At 41.1% G+C, this 21,949-nt stretch overlaps 1 protein-coding gene across 3 annotated transcripts in view; it reads right to left on the bottom strand.

The window, feature by feature from the left end:
- Window positions 1–21,949, bottom strand: part of MRPS5 (mitochondrial ribosomal protein S5) — a 91,724-nt gene that overhangs the window by 5,133 nt on the left and 64,642 nt on the right. For all 3 annotated transcript variants that reach the window (XM_056567540.1, XM_056567542.1, XM_056567541.1), the window contains exons 6-9: window positions 18,231–18,321; window positions 17,142–17,188; window positions 9,888–9,945; window positions 7,755–7,817 (exon numbers count right to left, since the gene is read on the bottom strand). In XM_056567540.1, the coding sequence (XP_056423515.1) occupies window positions 7,755–7,817; window positions 9,888–9,945; window positions 17,142–17,188; window positions 18,231–18,321 (259 nt within the window). The remainder of the gene's footprint in view (window positions 1–7,754; window positions 7,818–9,887; window positions 9,946–17,141; window positions 17,189–18,230; window positions 18,322–21,949) is intronic.

Raw genomic sequence — 21,949 nt, 5'->3', positions numbered from 1 at the left:
ATTGTGAGCAGACCCGCCTCCCTACCTGGGCCTCTGGGTTGGACGGGGCGACATAGCTGTGGTACCGCCCACTGTTTCCGGAACCGGATATGTTGTCAGACGCCGCAATCCTCTCACATGTGCGCATGTAGCCTGTGTTTGCTTATTTTGCAGGAAACTCGGGATACGTCCCTGACATTATATTTGAGGCTTTATACTGTCTCAGAGGGTCATAACTGTATCGGTGACCCTCTGTTATACACTGCTCTTTTCATGCCATCTATTAATGAAATGGAGCGGTGGCTTGTACCTGTAAATTTATTTGATAGCCCCGGATGAGGCCACTATAACTAATTGATCGAAACGTGTTGAGAAAGGGCTCAGTACAATATTGACACCTATTTGACCTGCAGTGTATTGTTTAAATGTGAACTGGGGGGTCATTATTATTAGGTGTCAACTAGACAGTCAAGAAATTTCTTTACTGGCAGTCTATCCTGTGTGTATGACGGTGGGATCAGTACTAGAATCCACGTCTTTTATATATTTACATCACACCATATCTATGTGTCTTAACTACAGATTTATTAAAAGTTAAGTTTTAATACACTCCCCCCCCTCCTTTTTCATTATTATATTTCTGGGAGCTGCATGACCGTGTGTGTGTGGACACTAATCATCTTCACTTCTTTTTACCCTCTTATTTTATTTATCTGGTATTATTGTATAGGTTATCCAACCTATGATTAGATGTACCTGAAGGAGCCACAAGGGCCCTGTGTCTCACCTGATGCACTTTCAATAAATAGTGTTAGTATATATTTTTAAGCTTTGAAATCATTTTATCTATTGTGACCTTCATTTTTAATCCTTCCAATAGTTATTAGCTTCTGAAGTTTTCTGTCTAACTGCTCAATGATGATGTCACATCCCGGGAACTGCACAGCTCCCGTGGACGTGAGTCATCAGAAAGCAGTTAGACAGAAAACAGCAACTCAACTCCAGAAGCTAATAACTATTGGAAGGATTAAGATTTTTTAATAGAAGTAATTTACAAATCTGTTTAACTTTCCGCAGCCAATTGATATATAAAAAAAAGTTTTGACCTGGAATACCCCTTTAAGGACACAGCCAAATTTTTGCATTTTAGTTTAAAAAAAAAAAATCTTAATTCTTTTATATTTCCATCCACAGACCCATATCAGGGCTTGTTTTTTGAGCAATCAATTGTCCTTTGTAATGACCTCACTCATTTTACCATAAATTGTATGGCAAAACCAAAAATATATATGTGGGAAAATTTAAAAGAAAACCTAAATTTTGCAATTTTTTGGAAGGTTTCGTTTTCAAGCTGAACACTTTATGGAAAAAATTACATTTTCTTTTCTGCTGTTAGATACTTTTCTATTATTGTACTGCCTTAAAAAAAAACAAAGTATGTTTAAAATAGCCCTTTTTTGGTCATCTATCACTTTCTCATCTTTCCTTAGACGGGCTGTAAGAGGGCTCCTTTTATGTGCCGTGATCTGTAGTTTTGATCTGTTCCACTTTTGAATCGCTTTTTATATATTTTTTTGGGAATGTGATGCAAAAAAACCCAGCAATTCTGGACTTTTCTTTTTACGTTTATATTTTCATAGTTTGGACATTTACGCACGCGCCACTGGCGATTCGATCAACCATTAGAAGCACTGCATTGCTGCAGATGTCATGATCAGTATTGATAATGGCATCTGAGGGGTTAATGGCAGACATCAGCGTGACCAGTACAGAGCATAAATGTAAAGGATAGGGGATAAGATGTCTGATCCCGGGGGTCCAGCTGCCCCCCCGCCCTCTGGCGCGGCACCCCAGTTATCCGGCGCACGGAGCAAACTTTGCTTACAACTCTATATATAGATTTATAGATTTTTTTTACCTTTATGACATTTTCAGTGTTGCCACTTCGGTGATACGGGATTTATACTTGAAATGTTTACTTCTCTAATGCTATTACAAGGAAAAGCACATTTCCGAGACATTCACTTGCATTGTACAGCACTTATCATTCTCACTTGGGTGCTGACCAGAGTTCCCTATTACAGTTCTGGTGACGGACAGCACATGCCCCTTGTTCCAAATTATCCTAGCGATTTTATGTCCGCAGCAGCTGTGTGGCATTAAATTATAGTTTAATCTGTAAGAACACAACGTTCCCAAAAGTGCACCAAAAACCTACTGGAACAATTTACAGAGAAAGGAAACTGGGAAGCCAGCAAGTGAAATTAAATATTTCGTCTATCTAGTAAATTAAACTGTGATGAATAGCCTTTTAAAGATCATTCAGATGAAATGTGTCTAGAGAGTGTTTCCCCGCCTGCTGCAGCAGGAAAATCAATATATTCTTCAGGTCGTAAAAAATGGCTGCTGGTGCTTATAGTTTGTTTTTTCAATTATAGTTTAAAAGAAAAAGAAGTACATTAGTGCAGTAAAGCATAGCTGGCTGTAATAGGATTTCCCTGGAATTGTTTCACAGGCCAGTGCAATTCATTCACTGTCCTATCTTGCTGCGATACCTGCACAGGCTCCAACTTTCACAATGCATCCAGAGGCAGAAGACAACAAGACAGTACATATGTAATACTTCACACACCAATGGTATCAGCATAGCCTGGCATTCTAATGTCCCTAGGCACTGTGTTAAACTAAACTAGCGGTCTTAAATCCAACATCTGTAGTTACTCATTAATATATATATATATATATATATATATATATATATACACACACATATATATATATATATATATATATATATATATATATATTATATGAAAAAGTTTCATCACAGGAATGAGCCAGGGAACACGATTGTTATACCTGGCATTAAACAGTGTTCCCTTCTTGCAGTGACCGTGTCGTAGCGGCTGTGTCCTTTTGTCACCAGGGACAGCTCACTGCATACAGATTTATATAGCACTAGCGGAATAACATACCGTATATACTCGAGTATAAGCCGAGTTTTTCAGCACAATTTTTCGTGCTGAAAACGCCCCCCTCGGCTTATACTCGAGTGAACTCTCCACCTGTCAATCCCTTCTCAGTGGTCTTCAACCTGCGGACCTCCAGATGTTGCAAAACTGCAACTCCCAGCATGCCCGGACAGCCATCGGCTGATTTGAAACAGGCGTAGAGTGAGCTGGTCCGGGCCATCTATGCTGCAGGGACCGTCCGGTGGGGAGGGTTAGTCGTTCCGGGCTGTCCATTTTCCCCGGGAGGCCCTCTTCTCCGCTCCGGGCCGGCCCCGGACTAGTGACGTTGCCTTGACAATGATGCACAGGGACGTCCGTGCACAGCAGACGTACCTGCGCATGAACGTCCTTGTGTGTCATCGTCAAGGCAACATCACTAGTCCGGGGCCCGCCCGGAGCGGAGAAGAGGGCCTCCCGGTGAAGATGGACAGCCCTCCCCACCGGACGGTCTCTGAAGCATAGATGACCCGGACCAGCTCACCCTTCCTTCCCACCGAGGGGAGTTGAGTACAAAACAAAAGGGGGGTCTGGATGATGACGAAGGCCGCAGTGGTCTTCAATCTGCAGACCTCCAGATGTTTCAAAAGTACAACTCCCAGCATGCCCGGACAGCCATCGGCATGCATGCTGGGAGTTGTAGTTTGCAACATCTAGAGGTCCGCAGGTTGAAGACCACTGAAAGGGATTGACAGGCCAGGCGGTGATGATGAAGAGGGGGGGGAGTGATGACAGGATGATGATGACAGGGGTGAAAATGACAGGATGATGATGATGGGGGTGATAATGACAGGGTGATGATGACGGGGTGATGATGATGGGGGTGAAAATGACAGGGGGGATGATGGATGATGTATTTTCCACCCTAGGCTTATAGTCGAGTCAATAACTTTTCCTGGGTTTTTGGGGTGAAATTAGGGGCCTCGGCTTATATTCGTGTCGGCTTATACTCGAGTATATACGGTAATGGCTATATAAATTTAAAATGTATCATCCTTACAATTAAAGGAATTTGTCCCAGTATTGTGCTAAATTAGAATAAACCTTTACCGAAGAATCTTTAAAATATACATGTACATGACAAATCCCTAGATAGTTTGTAAGGCTATAAACAAAAAAATAAATAAATAAAAGGCCCCCTTTTAGACTCTTTCACCATGACCATTTCCTCTGTCACAGAGTTCCATAGTCTCACAGGAAAAAAAAATCCCAGTCTGTGCTGGTGTGAAAACTTTCCTTCCCCTAGGCCAGTGTTTGCCAACCAGTCTGCCTCCAGCAGTTGCAAAACTACACCTTCCAGCATGCCCAGACAACCAAAAGCAACAGCTGGATGAACACTGGTTGGGAAACACTGTTCTAGTCATCGAGGATGCCCCCTTGTTATAGGTCCAGTATTGGAAATAAATAGATCATGGGAGATATCTCTGTACTGTCCCCTGATATATTTATACATAGTTATTAGATCATCCCTAAACCATCTTTTTTTCTAAATTAAATAACCCTAATTCTGATAATCTTTCTGGGTACTATAGTTCTCCCATTCTATGTATTACTCTAGTTACACCTTTGAACCCTCTCCAGCTCCACTATATCTTTCTTGTACAGTGGTGCCCAGTACTGTACACAGTATTCTATGTGTGGTCTGACTAGTGATTTGTACAGTGGTAGAGTGGTTTTTCCTTGTTGTGGGCATCAATGCCCTTTTGATGCACCCCATGATGTTGAAACCGTTAAATGTACCTTTTCCATGTCCGTAAGTGTTCTCCCATTTAATACATATTCCCAGCCCGGATTATTCTTCCCCATGTGCATAACCTTACATTAATCCGTGTTGGACCTCATCGGCCACTTCTCAGCCCAAGCCTCCAACATACCCAGATCCATTTGCAACAGTGCAAAGTCCTCTATTGTGTTATCTACTGTATACAGTGCACTGCCCTCTGTTTCAAAGGAGGCCCGATGAAGCACTAGTCAATGTGAAACGGCTGCGTTGTCTCTTTGGAACAACTGCCCTGTATATACGCGAGTATGATGCTCCAATAAAGAAGAGCGTTTTATGGAATTGAAGAGTGCCGCTATTCATTTCTTATTTGGATCCTTTGAACTGTCCTTTATTGTGTTAACCAATTTAAAGAGCAGATTGACACTCTACTATAGAAGCCCTCTAAAAGGTCATAAATAAATATATTCAAAAGAAGGATCACAATAGTAATATTGTGTGTAAAAGAGCCTGCTCCACTTTTGTCCACAGCATCTAAATTCATAGATCTAAATTTATCTAAATGCATTTAGCTTTCCCTAGTATTGGCTGCAGAAATATTATTACTGAAGCCGGAGCTTTCCTACAAACAGGTATGTGATCCGCACTGATCTTAGGGCCCTAAAATTAAATGGTGGACACGTAATACTATTGGGGAGTTTTTCTATGCGGTTCTACAAGTCCTGTATGAGTCCTTCCCCCCATCCCCCCTTTTCCTTTGGCACACATACACATTTTAGGTCTATTTATGTCTGTACTGCACAGGCATGGGTGCAATTACTTTGCACGTATGCATGTGCTTTACAATATTATGTCTCTTTATAAATTTGTTGTTTTTATATATTTGTACATATTCATTAGTTTGGCTATATGGGGGCCTCCTACACAGGATTATTATTATTCATATCTTTTTACATATATTATTCTTTCTGCATTATGTATTCTGTAATTGCATTAACTGTAATGTGTGCACTATAGTCTTGCACTTTGCATGCATATATGAATTAGGCCACATCCTTGCACTTATTTATTATTTGTATTTGTTATTTTTTGTCATGTTGCATGCATCATCTATTCCTATTCCATATATTTATACACATATACATACAACAGAAAGAATTTCAGCATTACACCCATCAATTCAAGTGAAGTTGGTGATATTTTATTGACCCAAGTGTGCTGCTGAAATTCTTTCTGTTGGATGTATCTATGCAGTCTGCGACTGGGACTGTAACAGTCTGCCTGTACCCCGGGAATTGGGTTCTATTGGGTTATCTTCATATAAATACTGTATCTTTAGTTACCATATGCACTTCTTGAGAAAGCCTTCCTATTGGCGAAACGTGACGGAGGTCTGTAGTGGGATCGGGGGTGAGTCCGGTATATGTGTGACCTTACTTATGCTGCTATCTGTTGTTTGATATTTTTTTGTCACGTTTTACACTATATGTTATCTAGATTATAGCACCTGCTTTATTATATGTGTGCTCATCAGTTATTTCTCAATTTTTTTAGCACTTCACACTTTTTTGTTTCACACCATTGTGGACCACTTGTTGCCTTGTAGTGATTAATTTGTTGTGGAGCACTTGCACCTTGTCTACTACCAGCGGCTTTCTATATACTATTTGTCACATATACTCCCTTACTCCATAGGTATTTACTGTGTTGCACACTTGTAATATACAAGGATCTCTCTTTTTGCTTCCCCTTATATCCTGCTACATCATTTATAGGTTTTATTCTGAGATTAACTTTTTTTTTTATATATATTGATATATTCATTTTATTCCATCTATCATGTACATCTTTTAGATTTATGTCCTTTTACTAAATAAAATGATATATTTTTACATATTGATTTGTATTTTATTGTGTATCGGGGTACATTGTGCTACGCTTTTGGCGTACTGTAGGTATATATTTGCTTTCTTTTTTCTGTTTCCCCCTTCTGACTACTACTTTTATCAGGAGCCATAGATATAGGACTTTTTTAGGTTCTATAAGTCCTGTATGACCCTTGTATAGGAAATAAAATAGTGATTAGGTGAGCAGGGATTCTGTTCTTTGGCTGGTACTTTTATGAAAAAACATTACAGCCCGTATCTTTTCATCTTGAAATCGCTGATAACAGAAAAATAGACTGCATCAAGCTGGACCAGTGCTTCACAACCACGGTGCCTCCAGCTGTTGCAGGACGACCAATCTGGGCATGCTGGGAGTTGTAGTTTTGCAACAGCTGGAGGCACCATGGTTGGGAAACATGAAACTGGAAATTTGTTATACCAAAAAAGGAAGAGGTCTTTGTTAGCAAAACCCTCCAGCAGTAGAATCAATGTCTCAAGTTAAAAAGTACCTGTCATGACACTGAACCTCTCTCTGCTGCTCAGAGCAGGAGTGTTGGGGCTGGTAAAGCAGAGCAGTGCTTCAATGATTGCTGGGAGATGTAGGCAAGAGGAGGGAAGGAAGGCAAAGAATATGAAACAGCCAGAGAAGATAACAGGGGCCACAGGAGCCATGCATATCAGGCAGGATGGTTTACTGGGAACATATCCAGGTAGTGTGGTAAGTTTAATGACAGTGCACATTTAAGTGTTTTAATATTTTATTAGCAGAAATAAAATTGAGCAGCCATCGTTTTTGTTTTAAATTAATGCAGTGATGTGGTTTTGTATTACATATTCACAGTGCTCAAACAACGCATAAAAGGATGCTGCTATACGTTCACACATTGTATGTATGTTGTTTGAGATAAACAACATAAACAATAATAGAAAAATGTTCATGTTTGTGTGTTTTCTACCAAACCCTATTGACCAAAATACTATGTTTGGACCCAGCCAAAGAAGTCCGCTACTAAGGAAAACCAAAAGTATTACAAGCAGAAGATAGAATTTTTTTTTTACATTGGCACCCATACATGCCACCTTCTATTACAATGTTTCCCAAACTTTTTGAGTATTTACGCACAATACAAAACTTTGCTGGGTAGTAATAGTCCCACTTACCATGGTTCTGTTTCTTCATTTTAATTGTAGTTCTTTTATAAGTTGAATTTATATCATGATATACTAGAGAAAGATAAAAAATTAACAGTTACATGTTACCATCTTAGTACAGTGACAATAAAAAAGCCAATAGGAACAAGTTATAGTTTAGAAGTGATTTCTGGAGAATGTAAAACTCCCTTAAGTTCTCCTTAAAATCAATGTCTTTAGAGCTGTTTTGGGTGTATAGCAGTGTGGGCTCTTTTGCAACTTTTTAGTTTACACTTAAAAAAAAAAAAAAAAAAAGTACAGACCAGCTGTTAAAGGGGTATTCCGGAGAACTAAACCCAACTCTAAAGCCCATCCTTTCCCTCTCATCAACCTTTCATTGTCTAAATATCATTCATTAGCTATACAAAACAGTTACCCCTATTTGGTTGCCCCTTACATGCATGAAGTGAAGCAATGACATCATCCAGCCATCTGTACAAATCGCTCTCTGAAAGCAGCCCCACCCTCCTGAGAGAGACAGACCACATGGTTTCTGTCCTGCACTGATGAGTCTTGTTCTCTTTAGTGCTGAGAACTGGGAGGTGTGTGCAGCCTCAGCCAATTACACACTGAACCTCTCTCTGCTGCTCAGAGCAGGAGCGTTGGGCTGGTAAAGCAGAGCAGTGCTGCAATGATTGCTGGGAGATGTAGGCAAGAGGAGGGAAGGATGGCAAAGAATATGAAACAGCCAGGGAAGATAACAGGGGCCACAGGAGCCATGCATATCCAGCAGGATGGTTTACAGGGAACATATCCAGGTTGTGTGGTGCCTTTGGAGCATTATTTTAAAGGGGTACTCGGTGGAAAACATTTTTTACATATCATCTGGTTCCAGAAAGTTATACAGAATTGTAAATTACTTCTATTTAAAAAATGTTATCCTTCCAGTACTTATCAGCTGCTGTATACTACAGAGGAAGTAGAGTTTTTATTTTCTGTATGACTACAGTGCTCTCTGCTGACACCTCTGTCCATTTTAGGAACTGCCCAGAGTAGGAGCAAATCCCAATAGCAAACCTCTCCTGCTCCTGACATGGACAGAGGTGTCAGCAGAGAGAAGTGTGGTCAGACTGAAGAGAAAAACCCAACTTTCTCTGTAGTATACAGCAGCTGATATAAACTTCCCTGGAGTACCCCTTTAAGGTTAGTCTTTTGCAGTGGTCATGAATATATCAATTGTGACTTTTAACCCCTCAAGCACCCGACCAATTTTTGTTTTTGCATTTTTTGTTTTTTCCTCCTTCCATTCTAAAAAATGCTTTCAATTTTGCACCTACAGACCCATATAAGGGCTTGTTTGTTGCATCACCAATCGTACTTTGTAATGACGTCACTTATTTTGCAACATAATCTGCGTTAAAAAAAACCAAAAAGCCATTTTGTACCTTTTGGGGCCTCCGTTTCTACGCAGTGGATTTTTCAGTAAAAATGACACCTTATCTTTATTCTGTAGGTCCATACGGTTACAATGATCTCCAATTTATGTAGGTTTTATTTTATTTAGGGGCATGCCTCTCATGGATGTTGGATTTACTACAACTGAGAGACCGGCTTGTGAAATGACCCCCCCCCCCCCCCCCCCGCCAATAATTTTTACTGCTTGGTTTAGTCCCTACATAAACCCGTTAACCTACAATACAGACACCAAGGTAATGCGTAGGTCTTTTTGCAGTGCATATATTATTTTTGACCATCTTGCACAATAGCAAAAATTACTCCACTCAAAAGGATCTGGACACTGGACTGAGCTACTGGACATGCATGACCATTGGCACTGGACACATATGGTGGATGTTCAGAATGGATATCAAAAGAACACTGGTGGCGCCATAACAAGTGTGCAACAGCAATATCTAGACATTTTTTAGGAAATGTTTCACATTGTAAATTTGAGATGTAAGTTTAAATCATGGGATAACACCTTTAACCCATTTCATCTATTTGAGCTGCTATATAACTAGGACAGCAAATAGGAAAATAAGCAAATCTCTGTCTGGCTAGTAAGGCCAAAAAATAGCATCAATACTAGATGGATATATGATAGATATATAATTATATTCATTTAATGATGCAGATAGAGGGGCATTTACACTCATAGCTTACTTGTGTGGTCATTGTATCGCTCAATATAGTGTATATACTGGATAGCTCTGTTCTTTGCCTGAATGGAGAGAGAACAAAAGGAAAAAGCACAATGCAAAAATCAGCACACAATGATGAGTTATTGTTAAATGGTAGCACGAGGAAATCCATTTTTAGTGCCATTTTATTTCAATAGATAGTTTGAGATAGAACCTGTAGACACGTATTGGTCTATGAGATGTAATGTACTCGAAAATTTGTCATATCTATTGGAACAAAAAAAAAAAAACCCGGAGAAAACAGACTTATGTGCACACAGAAACAGACAGAGCACCAAAAGGTATGTACTCTGAATAGTGGAAGGAATAGCTTGTATTAGCTAAGAACACAAGACAAAATACTGAAAACAATCAATACATTTCTTGGTCTGGCACCTTTTTTGCTATCTTTATTGGGCTTGTGTACATCCAGAAAGAATCATTACTAGTAACTAAACAATCAGTACAGTAGGATAAAAAAATGCCAACCTTAAAATATACAGTACTGTACCAAAGTTTTAGGTAGGTGTGGAAAAATGCTGCAAAGTAAGAATGCTTAAAATAAATTTGAAGTGTCAGTAGTATACATTAATCACTTAAAGAGGTACTCCGCCCCTAGACATCTTATCCCCTATGCAAAGGAATGGGGATAAGATGTCTGATCGCAGGGGGCCCGCTGCTGGGACCCCCGCGATTTCTTTGCAGCACCCGGCATTCGTTTAGAACGGTGGGTGCGGGCAACGGGGTTGTGACGTCACAGCCACGCCTCTCGTGATGTCACACCACACCCCCTCAATGCAAGACTATGGCCGCCACACCCCCTCCCATAGATTTGCAGTGAGGGGGCGTGGCATGACATCATGTTCCGAACACTAGGGTAGCGGAGTACCCCTTTAACAAGATGCAAAGTGAGTGAACAAAAGAAAAATCAATGTTTGGTGTGACCACCCATTAAAACAGCATGCTTTCTTCTAGGTACACATGCACAGTTAGGGATTTTCTAGGATTATAGTCCGGTGTATGATAAACCAATTACACTAAACAGATATTTTGGTATAATTGGATGAAACAGTCATTAACAGAAACAGTAAAGGCTGTGTAGGAGGATAAAAAACTTGGTGAGCCAAACTCTGCTACAAATGGGAGTTTGTCGTAGGCTGTTTTATGTCATAGGTCATACACAATGGCACGACACAACGGCACGACACAAGGACACAGAACACAAGGTATTTTATATTGCATTAGCAAAGTCTCTCCCGGGCAAAAGGTTTTAAAGAGGTACTCCCCTGGAAAAAATTTTTTTTTTTAAATCAAATGGTGCGAGAAAGTTAAACAGATTTGTAAATATCTTTTATTTAACCCTTTAAGGACCAAGCCCAGAGCATTTTTTTTGCATATCTGACCACTGCCACTTTAAGCATTAATAATTCTGAGACGCTATTACTTATGAATTTGATTAAGAGACAGTTTTTTTCGTGACATTCTACATTAACATAGTGGTACATTTTCGTTGATACTCTTATTTCAAAATTTCATGAAAATTTTGCATATTTCTAACTTTGAAGCTCTCTGCTTGTAAGGAAAGTAGACATCCCACATAAATTATATATTGATTCACATATACAATATGTCTACTTTATATTTGCATCATGAAGTTGACATGTTTTTACTTTTGGAAGACATCAGAGGGCTTCAAAGTTCAGCAGCAATTTTCCAATTTTTCACAAAATTTTTAAACTCGCTTTTTTTCAGGAACCAGTTTAGTTTTGAAGTGGATTTGAGGGGCCTACATATTAGAAATACCCCATAAATGACCCATTATAAAAACTGCACCCTTCAAAGTATATAAGATGACATTCAGAAAGTTTGTTAACCCTTTAGGTGTTTCACAGGAATAGCAGAAAAGTGAAGAATAAAATTCAAAATCTTCATTTTTTACACTAACATGTTCTTGTAGACCCAGTTTTTGAATTTTTACAAGGGGTAAAAGACCCCCAAAATGTGTAACCCAATTTCTCTCGAATAAGGAAATACCTCATATGTGAACGTATAGTGCTCTGTGGGTGCACTAGAGGGCTCAGAAGGGAAGGAACGACAATGGGATTTTGGAGAGTGTATTTTGCTGAAATGGTTTTTGGGGGGGGGGGGCATGTCGCATTTAGGAAGCCCCTATGGTGCCATAACAGAAAAAAAACACAAAAGGCATACTATTTGGGAAACTACACCCCTCATGGCATGTAACAAGGGGTACAGTGAGCCTCAACACCCCACAGCTGTTTGACGACTTTTCGGTAAAGTCGGATGTGTAAATGAAAAAAAAAAAAAGTTTTCATAAAAATGCAGTTTTTTCCCCAAATTAACCATTTTTACAAGATGTAATATGAGAAAATTATCCCCCCCCCAGTGCTCTGTGGGTGCACTACAATGCTCAGAGCCACATTTAGCTTTCTGAAAAAATTACATTTTGAATTTTCATGGACCACTGTTCCAAAAATCTTTCAGACACCTGTGGGCGTAAATGCTCACTGCACCCCTTGTTACATTCCTTGAGGGGTATAATTTCCAAAATGTGGTTCTGGCACCATGGGGGCTTTGTAAACCTACATGGCCTTCAATTCCAGACACATTTTCTCTCCAAAAGCCCAATGGCGCTCCTTCACTTCTGAGCCCTGTAGTGCGCTAGCAGAGCACTTCACATCCACATATCGGGTATTTACCGTATATACGCAGAAGAAATGGTGTTAAAAATTATGGGGGGATTTTTTCCTATTACCCCTTGTGAAAATGAAAAATCTGGGATAACACCCGTATTTTAGTGAAAAAATACACATTTTTCATTTTCAATTCTAACTTTAACAAAAATTCTTCAAACACCTGTGGGTTGTTAAGGCTCACTATACCCCCCCTCGTTTCTTTCCGTGAGGGGTGTAGTTTCCAAAGTGGGGTCACATTTTTTTTTTTTTTTTTTTTTGCGTTTGTCAGAACTGCTGTAACAATCAGCCACCCCTGTGCAACTCACCTCAAATGTACGTGGCACTCACACACCGGAGCCTTGTTGTGCGCCCGCAGAGCCTTTTATGTCCACATATGGGAAACTGCGTTACAAATTTTGGGGGTCTTTTTTTTCCTTTTACCTCTTGTAAAAAATAAAAAAAGGTTGGGGTACCACCAGAATGATAGTGTAAAAAATGTATTTTTTTACAACAACATGCTGGAGTAGACCCCAACTTTACCTTTTCATAAGGGGTAAAATGAGAAAAAGCCCCCCAAAATGTGTTAGGCAATTTCTCCCGAGTATGGAAATACCCCATATTTGGCCCTAAACTGTTGCCCTGAAATACGACAGGGCTCCGAAGTGAGGGAGCGCCATGCGCATTTGAGGCCTTAACTAGGGACAGACCCGGATGCAAGAATTACACTTGCCTCCGATACCAAAATTACCCTACAGCAGTGTTTCCCAAAAAGGATGCCTCCAGCTGTTGCAAAACTCCCAGCATGGCTGGACAGTCAATGGATGTGTCCGGCAATACTGGGAGTTGTTTTGCAACAGATGGAGGCTCCGTTTTGAAACAGTGCCGTACGAGACATTTAAAAAAAAAAAATTGGGGGTGTAACTGTGTAAGGGTGTGTATATATAGTGCTTTCCTTTTTATTTGTGTAGGTGTAGTGTAGTGTTTTTAGGGTACATTCACACAGGCGGGGGTTCAACGAGTTTCCCACTGGGAGTTTGAGCTGCAGCGGAAAGTTTGCTGCATCTTAAACTTGCAGCAAGACACTCGCTGTACCCTGTACATTCACATGGGGGGGGGGGGGGGGGGGGTGCAAACCTCCAGCTGTTGCAAAACTACAACTCCCAGCATGCCCTTTGGCTGTCCATGCATGCTGAGGGTTGTAGTTATGCCACAGCTGGAGACACACTGGTTGCAAAACACAGAGTTTGTTACTTAACTCAGTGTTTCCCAACCCGTGTGCCTCCAGTTGTTGCAAAACTACAACTCCGAGCATGCATGATCTGTCAGTGTATGCTGTGAGTTATAGTTTTGCAACAGCTGGAGGCACACGGGTTTGGAAACACTGAGTTAGGAAACAGACATGTTTCCCAACCAGTGTGCCTCCAGTTGTTGCAAAACTACAACTCAGTCCAGGCATGCTGGGAGTTGTAGTTCTGTAACATCTGGCCCTTCAGATGTTGCCAAACTACAACTCCCAGCATGCCTAGACAGTCTCGGCATGCTTTGATTTGTTGTTTTGCAACATCTGTAGCACTACAGTTTGGACACCACTGTTTAGTGGTCTCCAAACTGTGCCCTTCCAGATGTTGCAAAATTACAACTCCCAGCATGCAAAGACTGCCCAGGTATGCTGGGAGTTGTAGTTCTGCAACATCTGAAGGGCCAGATGTTACAGAAGTACAACTCCCAGCATGCCTGGACGGTCTGGGCATGCTGAGAGTTGTGGTTTTGCAACATCTGGAAGGACATAGTTTGGAGACCACTGCACAGTGGTCTCCAAACTGTGACACTCCAAATGTTGCAAAACTACAACTCCCAGCATGCCCCGAAAGTCAAAGGCTGTCTGGGTATGCTGGGAGTTGTAGTTTTGAAACTTCTAGAAGCAGCAGTGAAGATCACTTTACCGCAATCTTCACTGCTGCCTCTGATGCCGTCACTGCATCCACTTGCCTGCCGATCCTCCAAGCTGCCTGCTCCACTCACTGGTCCCCACGTCTTCCAGGTATCTACCGAGCACAAATAAGTGGTCAAGGAGGGGTCAGCCAAGGAAACTTAGTGCAGCAGATACACATCATGCTTAATTTCCTTTGATATTGGAATATATCCAGCAGTGCCATAAGCACAGAACTAGCACAAACAAGTGGGAACCAGGTACATTCTTTTACTGTTAGGGGAGGTTTGGCCAGAAGAGGTCTTCATGGAAGAATTGCGCTCAAAAAGCCATATCTTCAGCATGGAAATAAGGCCATGCAACTCAACTGTGCACAAACATATAGAAACTGAGGTGCAGAAGAATGGCAGCAGGTGTTCTGGACTGATGAGTAAAAATTGTAAAACATTTGGCTGTAACAGGGGGCCGTTTGTTCATTGAAGGGCTGGAGAGAGGTACAATAATGTGTGTCTGCAGACAACAGTAAAGCATGGTAGAGGTCCTCCCAAGTTTGGGGCTGCAATTCAGCAAATTAAGTTGGGGATTTAATCAGGATTAATAGTGTCCTTAATGCTGAGAAATACAAACAGAAACATATGCATCATGAAACACCATTAGGAGCCATGTGATTGGCTTCAAATTTTTAACACTATTTAAGAAAGTATTCTTCTGTAGCATTTTTTCCCACCTGTCTAAAACTTTTGGGAGTGGTCCAAGTGTAGGAGACAGCTAGCCTTGTGGTACAAGAAACAGTGGAAAGCTTCACAAAGAAGCCCAGGAACAGGCTGTAGAGGTATGGGATGGCAAAGTTTGTGCATAGTCCATGGTAAGGCAATAGGTCAGAGCAGGTAGCAGAGCCTGCAAAGCATGGAGTGAAGTGAACCCAGTGTTTGTACCTGCTGGGATGACAAGTAGGCAGTCATATATGTCACAGGATCACTTAGCTTCCCTCCTCCCTCCCAAGCATTTTTTTTTTTACATATGTAGCGCTCTGAGATCCTTCTACTAGCAAGGTAAACCTAGACTGGGTCGGGCTCTTCTCCAGGCGCCAATCGTCATGGTGGCTTGGCTGCTCCTGACATGTATAATTATTTTCTTGCCTCTCAACTGGTGTATGCAGTGTGGTGGATCAACCTGGATCTTTCAAATGCGACTACTGCCTTGGCTGGAGCGCTGATGGGGTCCTACAAGAGCCTTACCAACACGTTATACAGGTACTCTGCATCCTCCTATCCTGTCCCTATTCAGACAGTGGCCAAGGTTAGGTCTGTGGTATCAAGTAGATTTCCGCAACCATTGGGGTCTCCTTGAGCACTCCTGTGGGGGAATACTCACCTTCTGCACCTACACGGGTTACACGGAGCCAGCTTCTGGGGAACTTATGGAGTTAAATTAGTTTTCCATCTGTTTGGGAAGTATCAGGTTCTCTTTTCCTTCTCCGACATGAGGGAACGTTATAGCATCCCTGTGAGTGCCTTCTTTCAGTACCTCCAGCTTAGGCATGCAGTTCAGGTGTGGTTTGGCTCCTTGACGGTTACCCCTGCTTTTTCTGAGGTGGAGCTTCTTCTGGGTACCACGGTCCTCTCCAAACCTCTCACTCAGGCATATACTCTGCTGCAGACTTTTGGGCCTAGCCCCTTTGAAATGGCCTTTGAAATGGGTGAAGGATATACCTGATTTGTCTGACGAGCTTTATACGAGAAGTTAAAGCACATTGTTTTTTCCCCCCCATATACCTGTTTTCGTTGTGTGTAGGAGGTTGCTACGTTTCTTCATGTGGTGTGGAGTTGCCCTAGTGTTGCTCCTTTTTAGAGGGAGGTAATGAGATTTCTAGCGGATCATTTGGAGTTTCCCTTTATACTCACTCCTCGGGTGTGTCTTTTGGGTATTATTAATGGTGTAGTGTCTAGCTCTCATAGGCGCTTACTGATTCAGTTTCTTCTTTTTTGTGCCCGAAAAGTGGTTGCGATGACTTGGAAGGATGCGTCGCCCCCCTTCCCTCTGTCTAGGTGGCTTAGTTTGGTGAATAAGTATGTACCTCTCTATTATGCGTTGTAAGTGAGTCAAGTGTGGACCCCTTGGCTTCTTCTTCCTGCCTCTGCTGACCCTCAGACTCTGTCGAATCTGTGTGTGTGTGTGTGTGTGTGTGTGTGTGTGTGGGGGGGGGGACGGGGAGAGTACTGGGGTGTGAATGGAGTGTGACTGTTTTTTTTTTGTCATTTTCGGGCCTTTTTTACTCTGGGGTCCTGGGCTATTTTGCCCCTTTTGCTCAATGGGTGGCTGTTTGCTGTTCCTGATACTTTGTGGATTGTTGCCGAACCCACTTGCTGTTATATTCCATGATAATTGTCTTGGGCCGTTCCCTGGGGCCTCTAGGGGAAATTTTGTTATTTTAGTAGTAGGTTTATATTTCTAATAGAAAATGATATTAATAAAAATAAAATACATGTCACAGGATGGAAAGCAGCTGCCAGGAAGCAGAATATCAGGAGAGACTATGTTACTGACTTCTGGGTTTCAGAAGGGGTAAAATAAGGATGCTTAGTTAAAAAGACTTATTAGAAAAGAGACTTACCTTTCTGAGCGCTATGAGTCTGTCACTGGCTTTTCCAAGAGCAAACCCTGTCAAGAAGACAACCAAGTTCATATCTGTTCACTGTACAGTTGAAGAAGCACTCCAGAATTTTTTTTCTGCTTACGTAGGGCAAAATTGGTTATTATTCAAGAGGTTCTTGTGTATGTCTATATGTGTAAATGTTTTAGCCCGATGTGGCAGTCATTGGTTTTGAGCAATACTGATTCCTATTTATCGCAGAAATGATTTCATTCAATCCACTGGCTTTGCAGAGAAGCGATAAGTGCAATCATTGCAATTCACCTAGACCAACCTAATCAACTGGTAGGACCTAGAGCAGCCATCAGCGGTAACTGCTGAGACTTCGAAATGGGAGATTTGTTGAGAAGTATCTCCATAATACTTTCACCAATAATCACAACTGAAGATGTTTTAAGAAGAACTTAAGTCTTCCGGCTGAGATAACTCACAAGTTTTGCCCATATTTTTGCTGCAATTTTCAAAATTGCAAAGTTGGAAAAATGACACTGATTTTGGGAAAATCACTGCAAAAACAGACCAAAATGCAACGTGTGAGCGAAACACTACTATGTCCTGATCTGATGGCAGCAGTATACAGATCTGGGAGAGAAGGGGTCTGTGAGCTGCCAGGAGAATCTGATGATCATGATATCCTATATTTAACAGAAAGTCATATGACCTATGGCAGACCACTTCCTGACACATAAAGTCATTCTCATGTGGTCTGAATGCTGGTCACATAACAGGCACATTAATGAAATGTATGGATGCAGCTAGGCCAGAATAAAACAGAAGAGGCTGTATCATTAGTGATGATGAGTGTGCATGGTATGGGCAAAAAATTTTTTTTTAAAATCTGGATGCTTCTTTATAATATTTATAGTTTGCAATAAACAGCCTTTGGTCATTTTGTGTAGTGTTTTTCCTAGGAACTGCTTACAGACCAGAGGCATGATAAGTGATATTAGATGTATTTGTACTGTGTACTGTACAGAGTCTTCCACTCATTTATAAGAACACAATTTTTTTGTAGAAATAAAGCCCTACAAGAAGCACTAAAGCCCTTACCTGCTGCTCCATTGCCATTTCCCACCGCCACCAAGGCACTGACAGATCTCTTTCTTCCCTCTTTGGCAGTCATGTTGAACACACTTTTTAACTACAAGACATAGGAAAGTATTCTGTGTTAGATAACAACAATCATAGGTCGTATCAGATGAAATCACCAATGAAATCAAAACACTAAAGTATGTGTCTTTGCTGAAGCAATCTAAAGTTTATATAAAGGCAACCCGGAATGTAAAGTGTTTGGGGACAGGGAGCGCTTAACCTCATAATGGCCTTTGTGTCAAATTCCGTGCGTTTCAGATATTCTAGATTGAGTCATCCATAATGCCGAAAGTGTCTCATGTCATATGTTAATGGCCCTCCATGTATTTCCCAGGGCGTGGTGCATCTTCAAGTAGTCACCACTGCTCTGGCCTCTATGAACACCTACTCGAACATGATTGACAGCTCAGGCCTTTCAGATGTCACCGCTCTGCCCCCTCACATAAAAATCCACTGAGAAGCGCGATACCTGGATGTGCAGAGGGAGTAAAGTGGTGATGTCGGAGAGGCCTGGGCTGTCAATCACGCTCGAGTAGGCCTCTGGGCACCGATATAACCTGCACAAAAAAAATTGTGCACATCCAGGTTTGGGCTGGGCAAAAAATTTAATAAAATCCTAATACTCACCTGCCCTGTCTGTTTCCCTGTGCCTGGCCCTGGCTAAGCAGTACTTCCTGCACTTGTTTTGACACACAGGTAGAACCCACTCTGCCCAAGCCTGGACGCAGACATTTTATTTTCTTGGACTCATCAGATTAGAACAAGATCCCATTCCCAACATCCTCTGCAAACAGCTGATGTCGCCAGAGAAGGCTGGGGCAACCAGGCATTTCCCTTGCAGTGCCAGCTATTGTTTGTGCAATCACCACTGAAAATTCACCATATATATATATATATATATATATATATATATATATATATCTATCACAACATTTTCTATTTCATTATTTTATACATTGTGGTGTGTAAACTCCATATGTAATGCGCCTTGAACACTTTCTAGGCAGCATTAAGGTGCACATGTGAGGCCAGCAACTATATCAGCCAACTTAGGTGGGGCTTATAGTCTGCCTCCCTCCTCCCATTGTATGTGTGCTCAGCCACACTGGAGGTAACCTGGGAGGAGGCTGTGATTCGGCCTAATGCTGCTGTAATTGCCCACTGGCCCCTGGTTTTGCTTATCACGCACAGGTAGGTTTAGTGTTAGGTCCCGTGCCACTTTAGAAACATTGGCGTTGCTGTGCGGGCTCTGGTATGTACTTCATATAATACATAATACAATTTTAACATCAGTGTTAAGGGTTAGCCAATGTCATTGTTTACATCTACCACAGTAGTGCACCTACATTCCTGTATTATTTTCTACATTCTATTATTTATTTAATTGATGAATCTGGACTTTTTTTTTTTTTTTTATACCATAAGGCTATGGTACAAGGCTGTGTTTTCTAATCAGGGTTCCTCCAGCTACTGCAAAACTACAACTCCCAGCATGCTTGGACAGCCTTCGGCTGTCCAGGCATGCTGGGAGTTGTAGTTTTGCAATAGCTGGAGGCACCCTGGTTGGGATACACTGGTAGAGGGTGGCGTTTTTATGCAGATTCCATATGAAATCACATGAAGTATGCCTCCCATAGCCTTCAAAGAGAATCGACGATGTGCTTCTTGGGGTGCAGAATTTTTTTCTATTGCGGACCTAAATTCACACTGGGAAGAAATCTTTTAAAAAATAACTGAGTAAGGCTGCGTTCACACAACACGGTTTGTTAACACAGGGACCGGATCCAGCAGGGGGGAGTGAAAACCGGGCACTCCTGTACCCCAGCCGGACCCAGTCCGCATCTCATTCATTTGAATGAGCCGACCAGAATCCGATAGTGACCATGGTTGGCTCATTTGTGCCCCATATCCAGTTTTGTGACCGGACCTAAAACGGTAGTATATCACTGGGGTATGGGATAATCTGGTTTTCACTCCCCCCAGCCGGATCCGGTCCCTATATTGACAAACCCTGGTGTGAACGCACCCTAACTGACTGATGTAGAAACAGCAATAGGTAGGTACAGAAGGATTAGCTCCATTGAATGGCATTCATCTGTGGCAAATAAAAAACGTATCCACTACAGTTTCCTCTAGAGAAAAAGCCAACATCGCCTATGGTTCATGAACACAGTATACATATTTTGAATCATGGATTTTAACCTGCACCACTAAAAAGTACCATATTCCTTTAGAGCGTTGCAGACTTTCAGCATATCCCAGCTGCCTACACCTATGTGAGCTATCGCATAAGTTATGAACCTTCATTTAACCACCAGGTGGCAGCATCATTGCACAGTTTACTCTGTATAAATTAAATAAACCTTAAGATAAGTTTTGTAGAAATATGGCGCTCAACCTACACAGGGAAGACTGCAGCAAATCCCTTTAGTGCCATAAAACGGATACCATTTTCACTTTTTCCCAAAGTTATTGCAATGCACCTCTTCGAACACAAGCAACGGAAGGTGCCTCGGGAACAGTGCACAGTTTTGATGTCTTTAATGTTAGCCTGTTGTAAGAGAAGTGCACATCGGATTGTGTTTGCTGACAGCCATTGGAAAATGTAAAAAAGGTCAATACAGATGAACCTGCCCCCAGATGATTTGTCCATGACCTTTCTTCACTGCACATTTTAAGGGTTTGAAGATATACAATATACAGTAGATAAAATGAAGTGCTATAAAGCCTGCAAAATTGCAAGCGGATAGACCGCCGAGGCAAGATTAATAATAGTAAAAAGAGGAGAGAAAGTGGATATAAAATTGAATTAACCATTTGCTGCCCAAGAGTGAGCCAAGACTATCACAGTGGATGGATTTAAAAGAAGCAACTCCTTAAATGAAGGAAATTTTACCATCATCGATATCTAATCCCTTATCATGTGTTTAAAAGATCATTTTCTATAGTGGTAAATGCCTTTAACCCCTTAAGGACATAGCGTTCTTCCACTTTAGTTTTTTCCTCCTTACCTTTTAAAAATCATAACCCTTTCAATTTTGGACCTAAAAATCAATATGATGGGTTATTTTTTGCGCCACCAATTCTACTTTGTAATGACATCTGTCATTTCACCCAAAAATCTACAGCGAAATGGAAAAAAAATAATAATTGTGCGACAAAATGGAAGAAAAAACGCTATTTTGTTAATTTTGGGGGCTTCTGTTTCTAGGCAGTAAATTTTTCACTAAAAATGACACCTTATCTTTATTCTGTAGGTCCATATGATTAAAATTACACCCTACTTATATAGGTTTGATTTTTTATTACTTCAGAAAAAAATCATAACTACATGCAGAAAAATGTATACGTTTAAAATTGGCCTTTTCTGACCCCTATAACTTTTTTATTGTTCCATGTATGGGGCGGTATCAGGGCTCATTTTTTGCGCCGTGATGTGAAGTTTTTATCGGTACCATTTTTGTTTTGATCGGACTTTTTGTTCACTTCTTATCCATTTTTTTATGTTATAAAAAGTGACCAAAAATACGCTATTTTGTACTTTGGAATTTTTTTCCACGTACGCCATTGACCGTGCAGGTTAATTAACGATATATTTTTATATACCGTATTTTTCGCCCTATAGAACGCACTGGCGTATAAGACGCACCCAATTTATAGGTGCAAAATCTAAAAAA

Source organism: Hyla sarda, chromosome 3, assembly GCF_029499605.1.
Source record: "Hyla sarda isolate aHylSar1 chromosome 3, aHylSar1.hap1, whole genome shotgun sequence".
NCBI lineage: Eukaryota > Metazoa > Chordata > Amphibia > Anura > Hylidae > Hyla > Hyla sarda.
The sequence above is the reverse complement of the archived record's forward strand: the minus strand, read 5'-3'. Positions and strand labels throughout refer to the sequence as shown.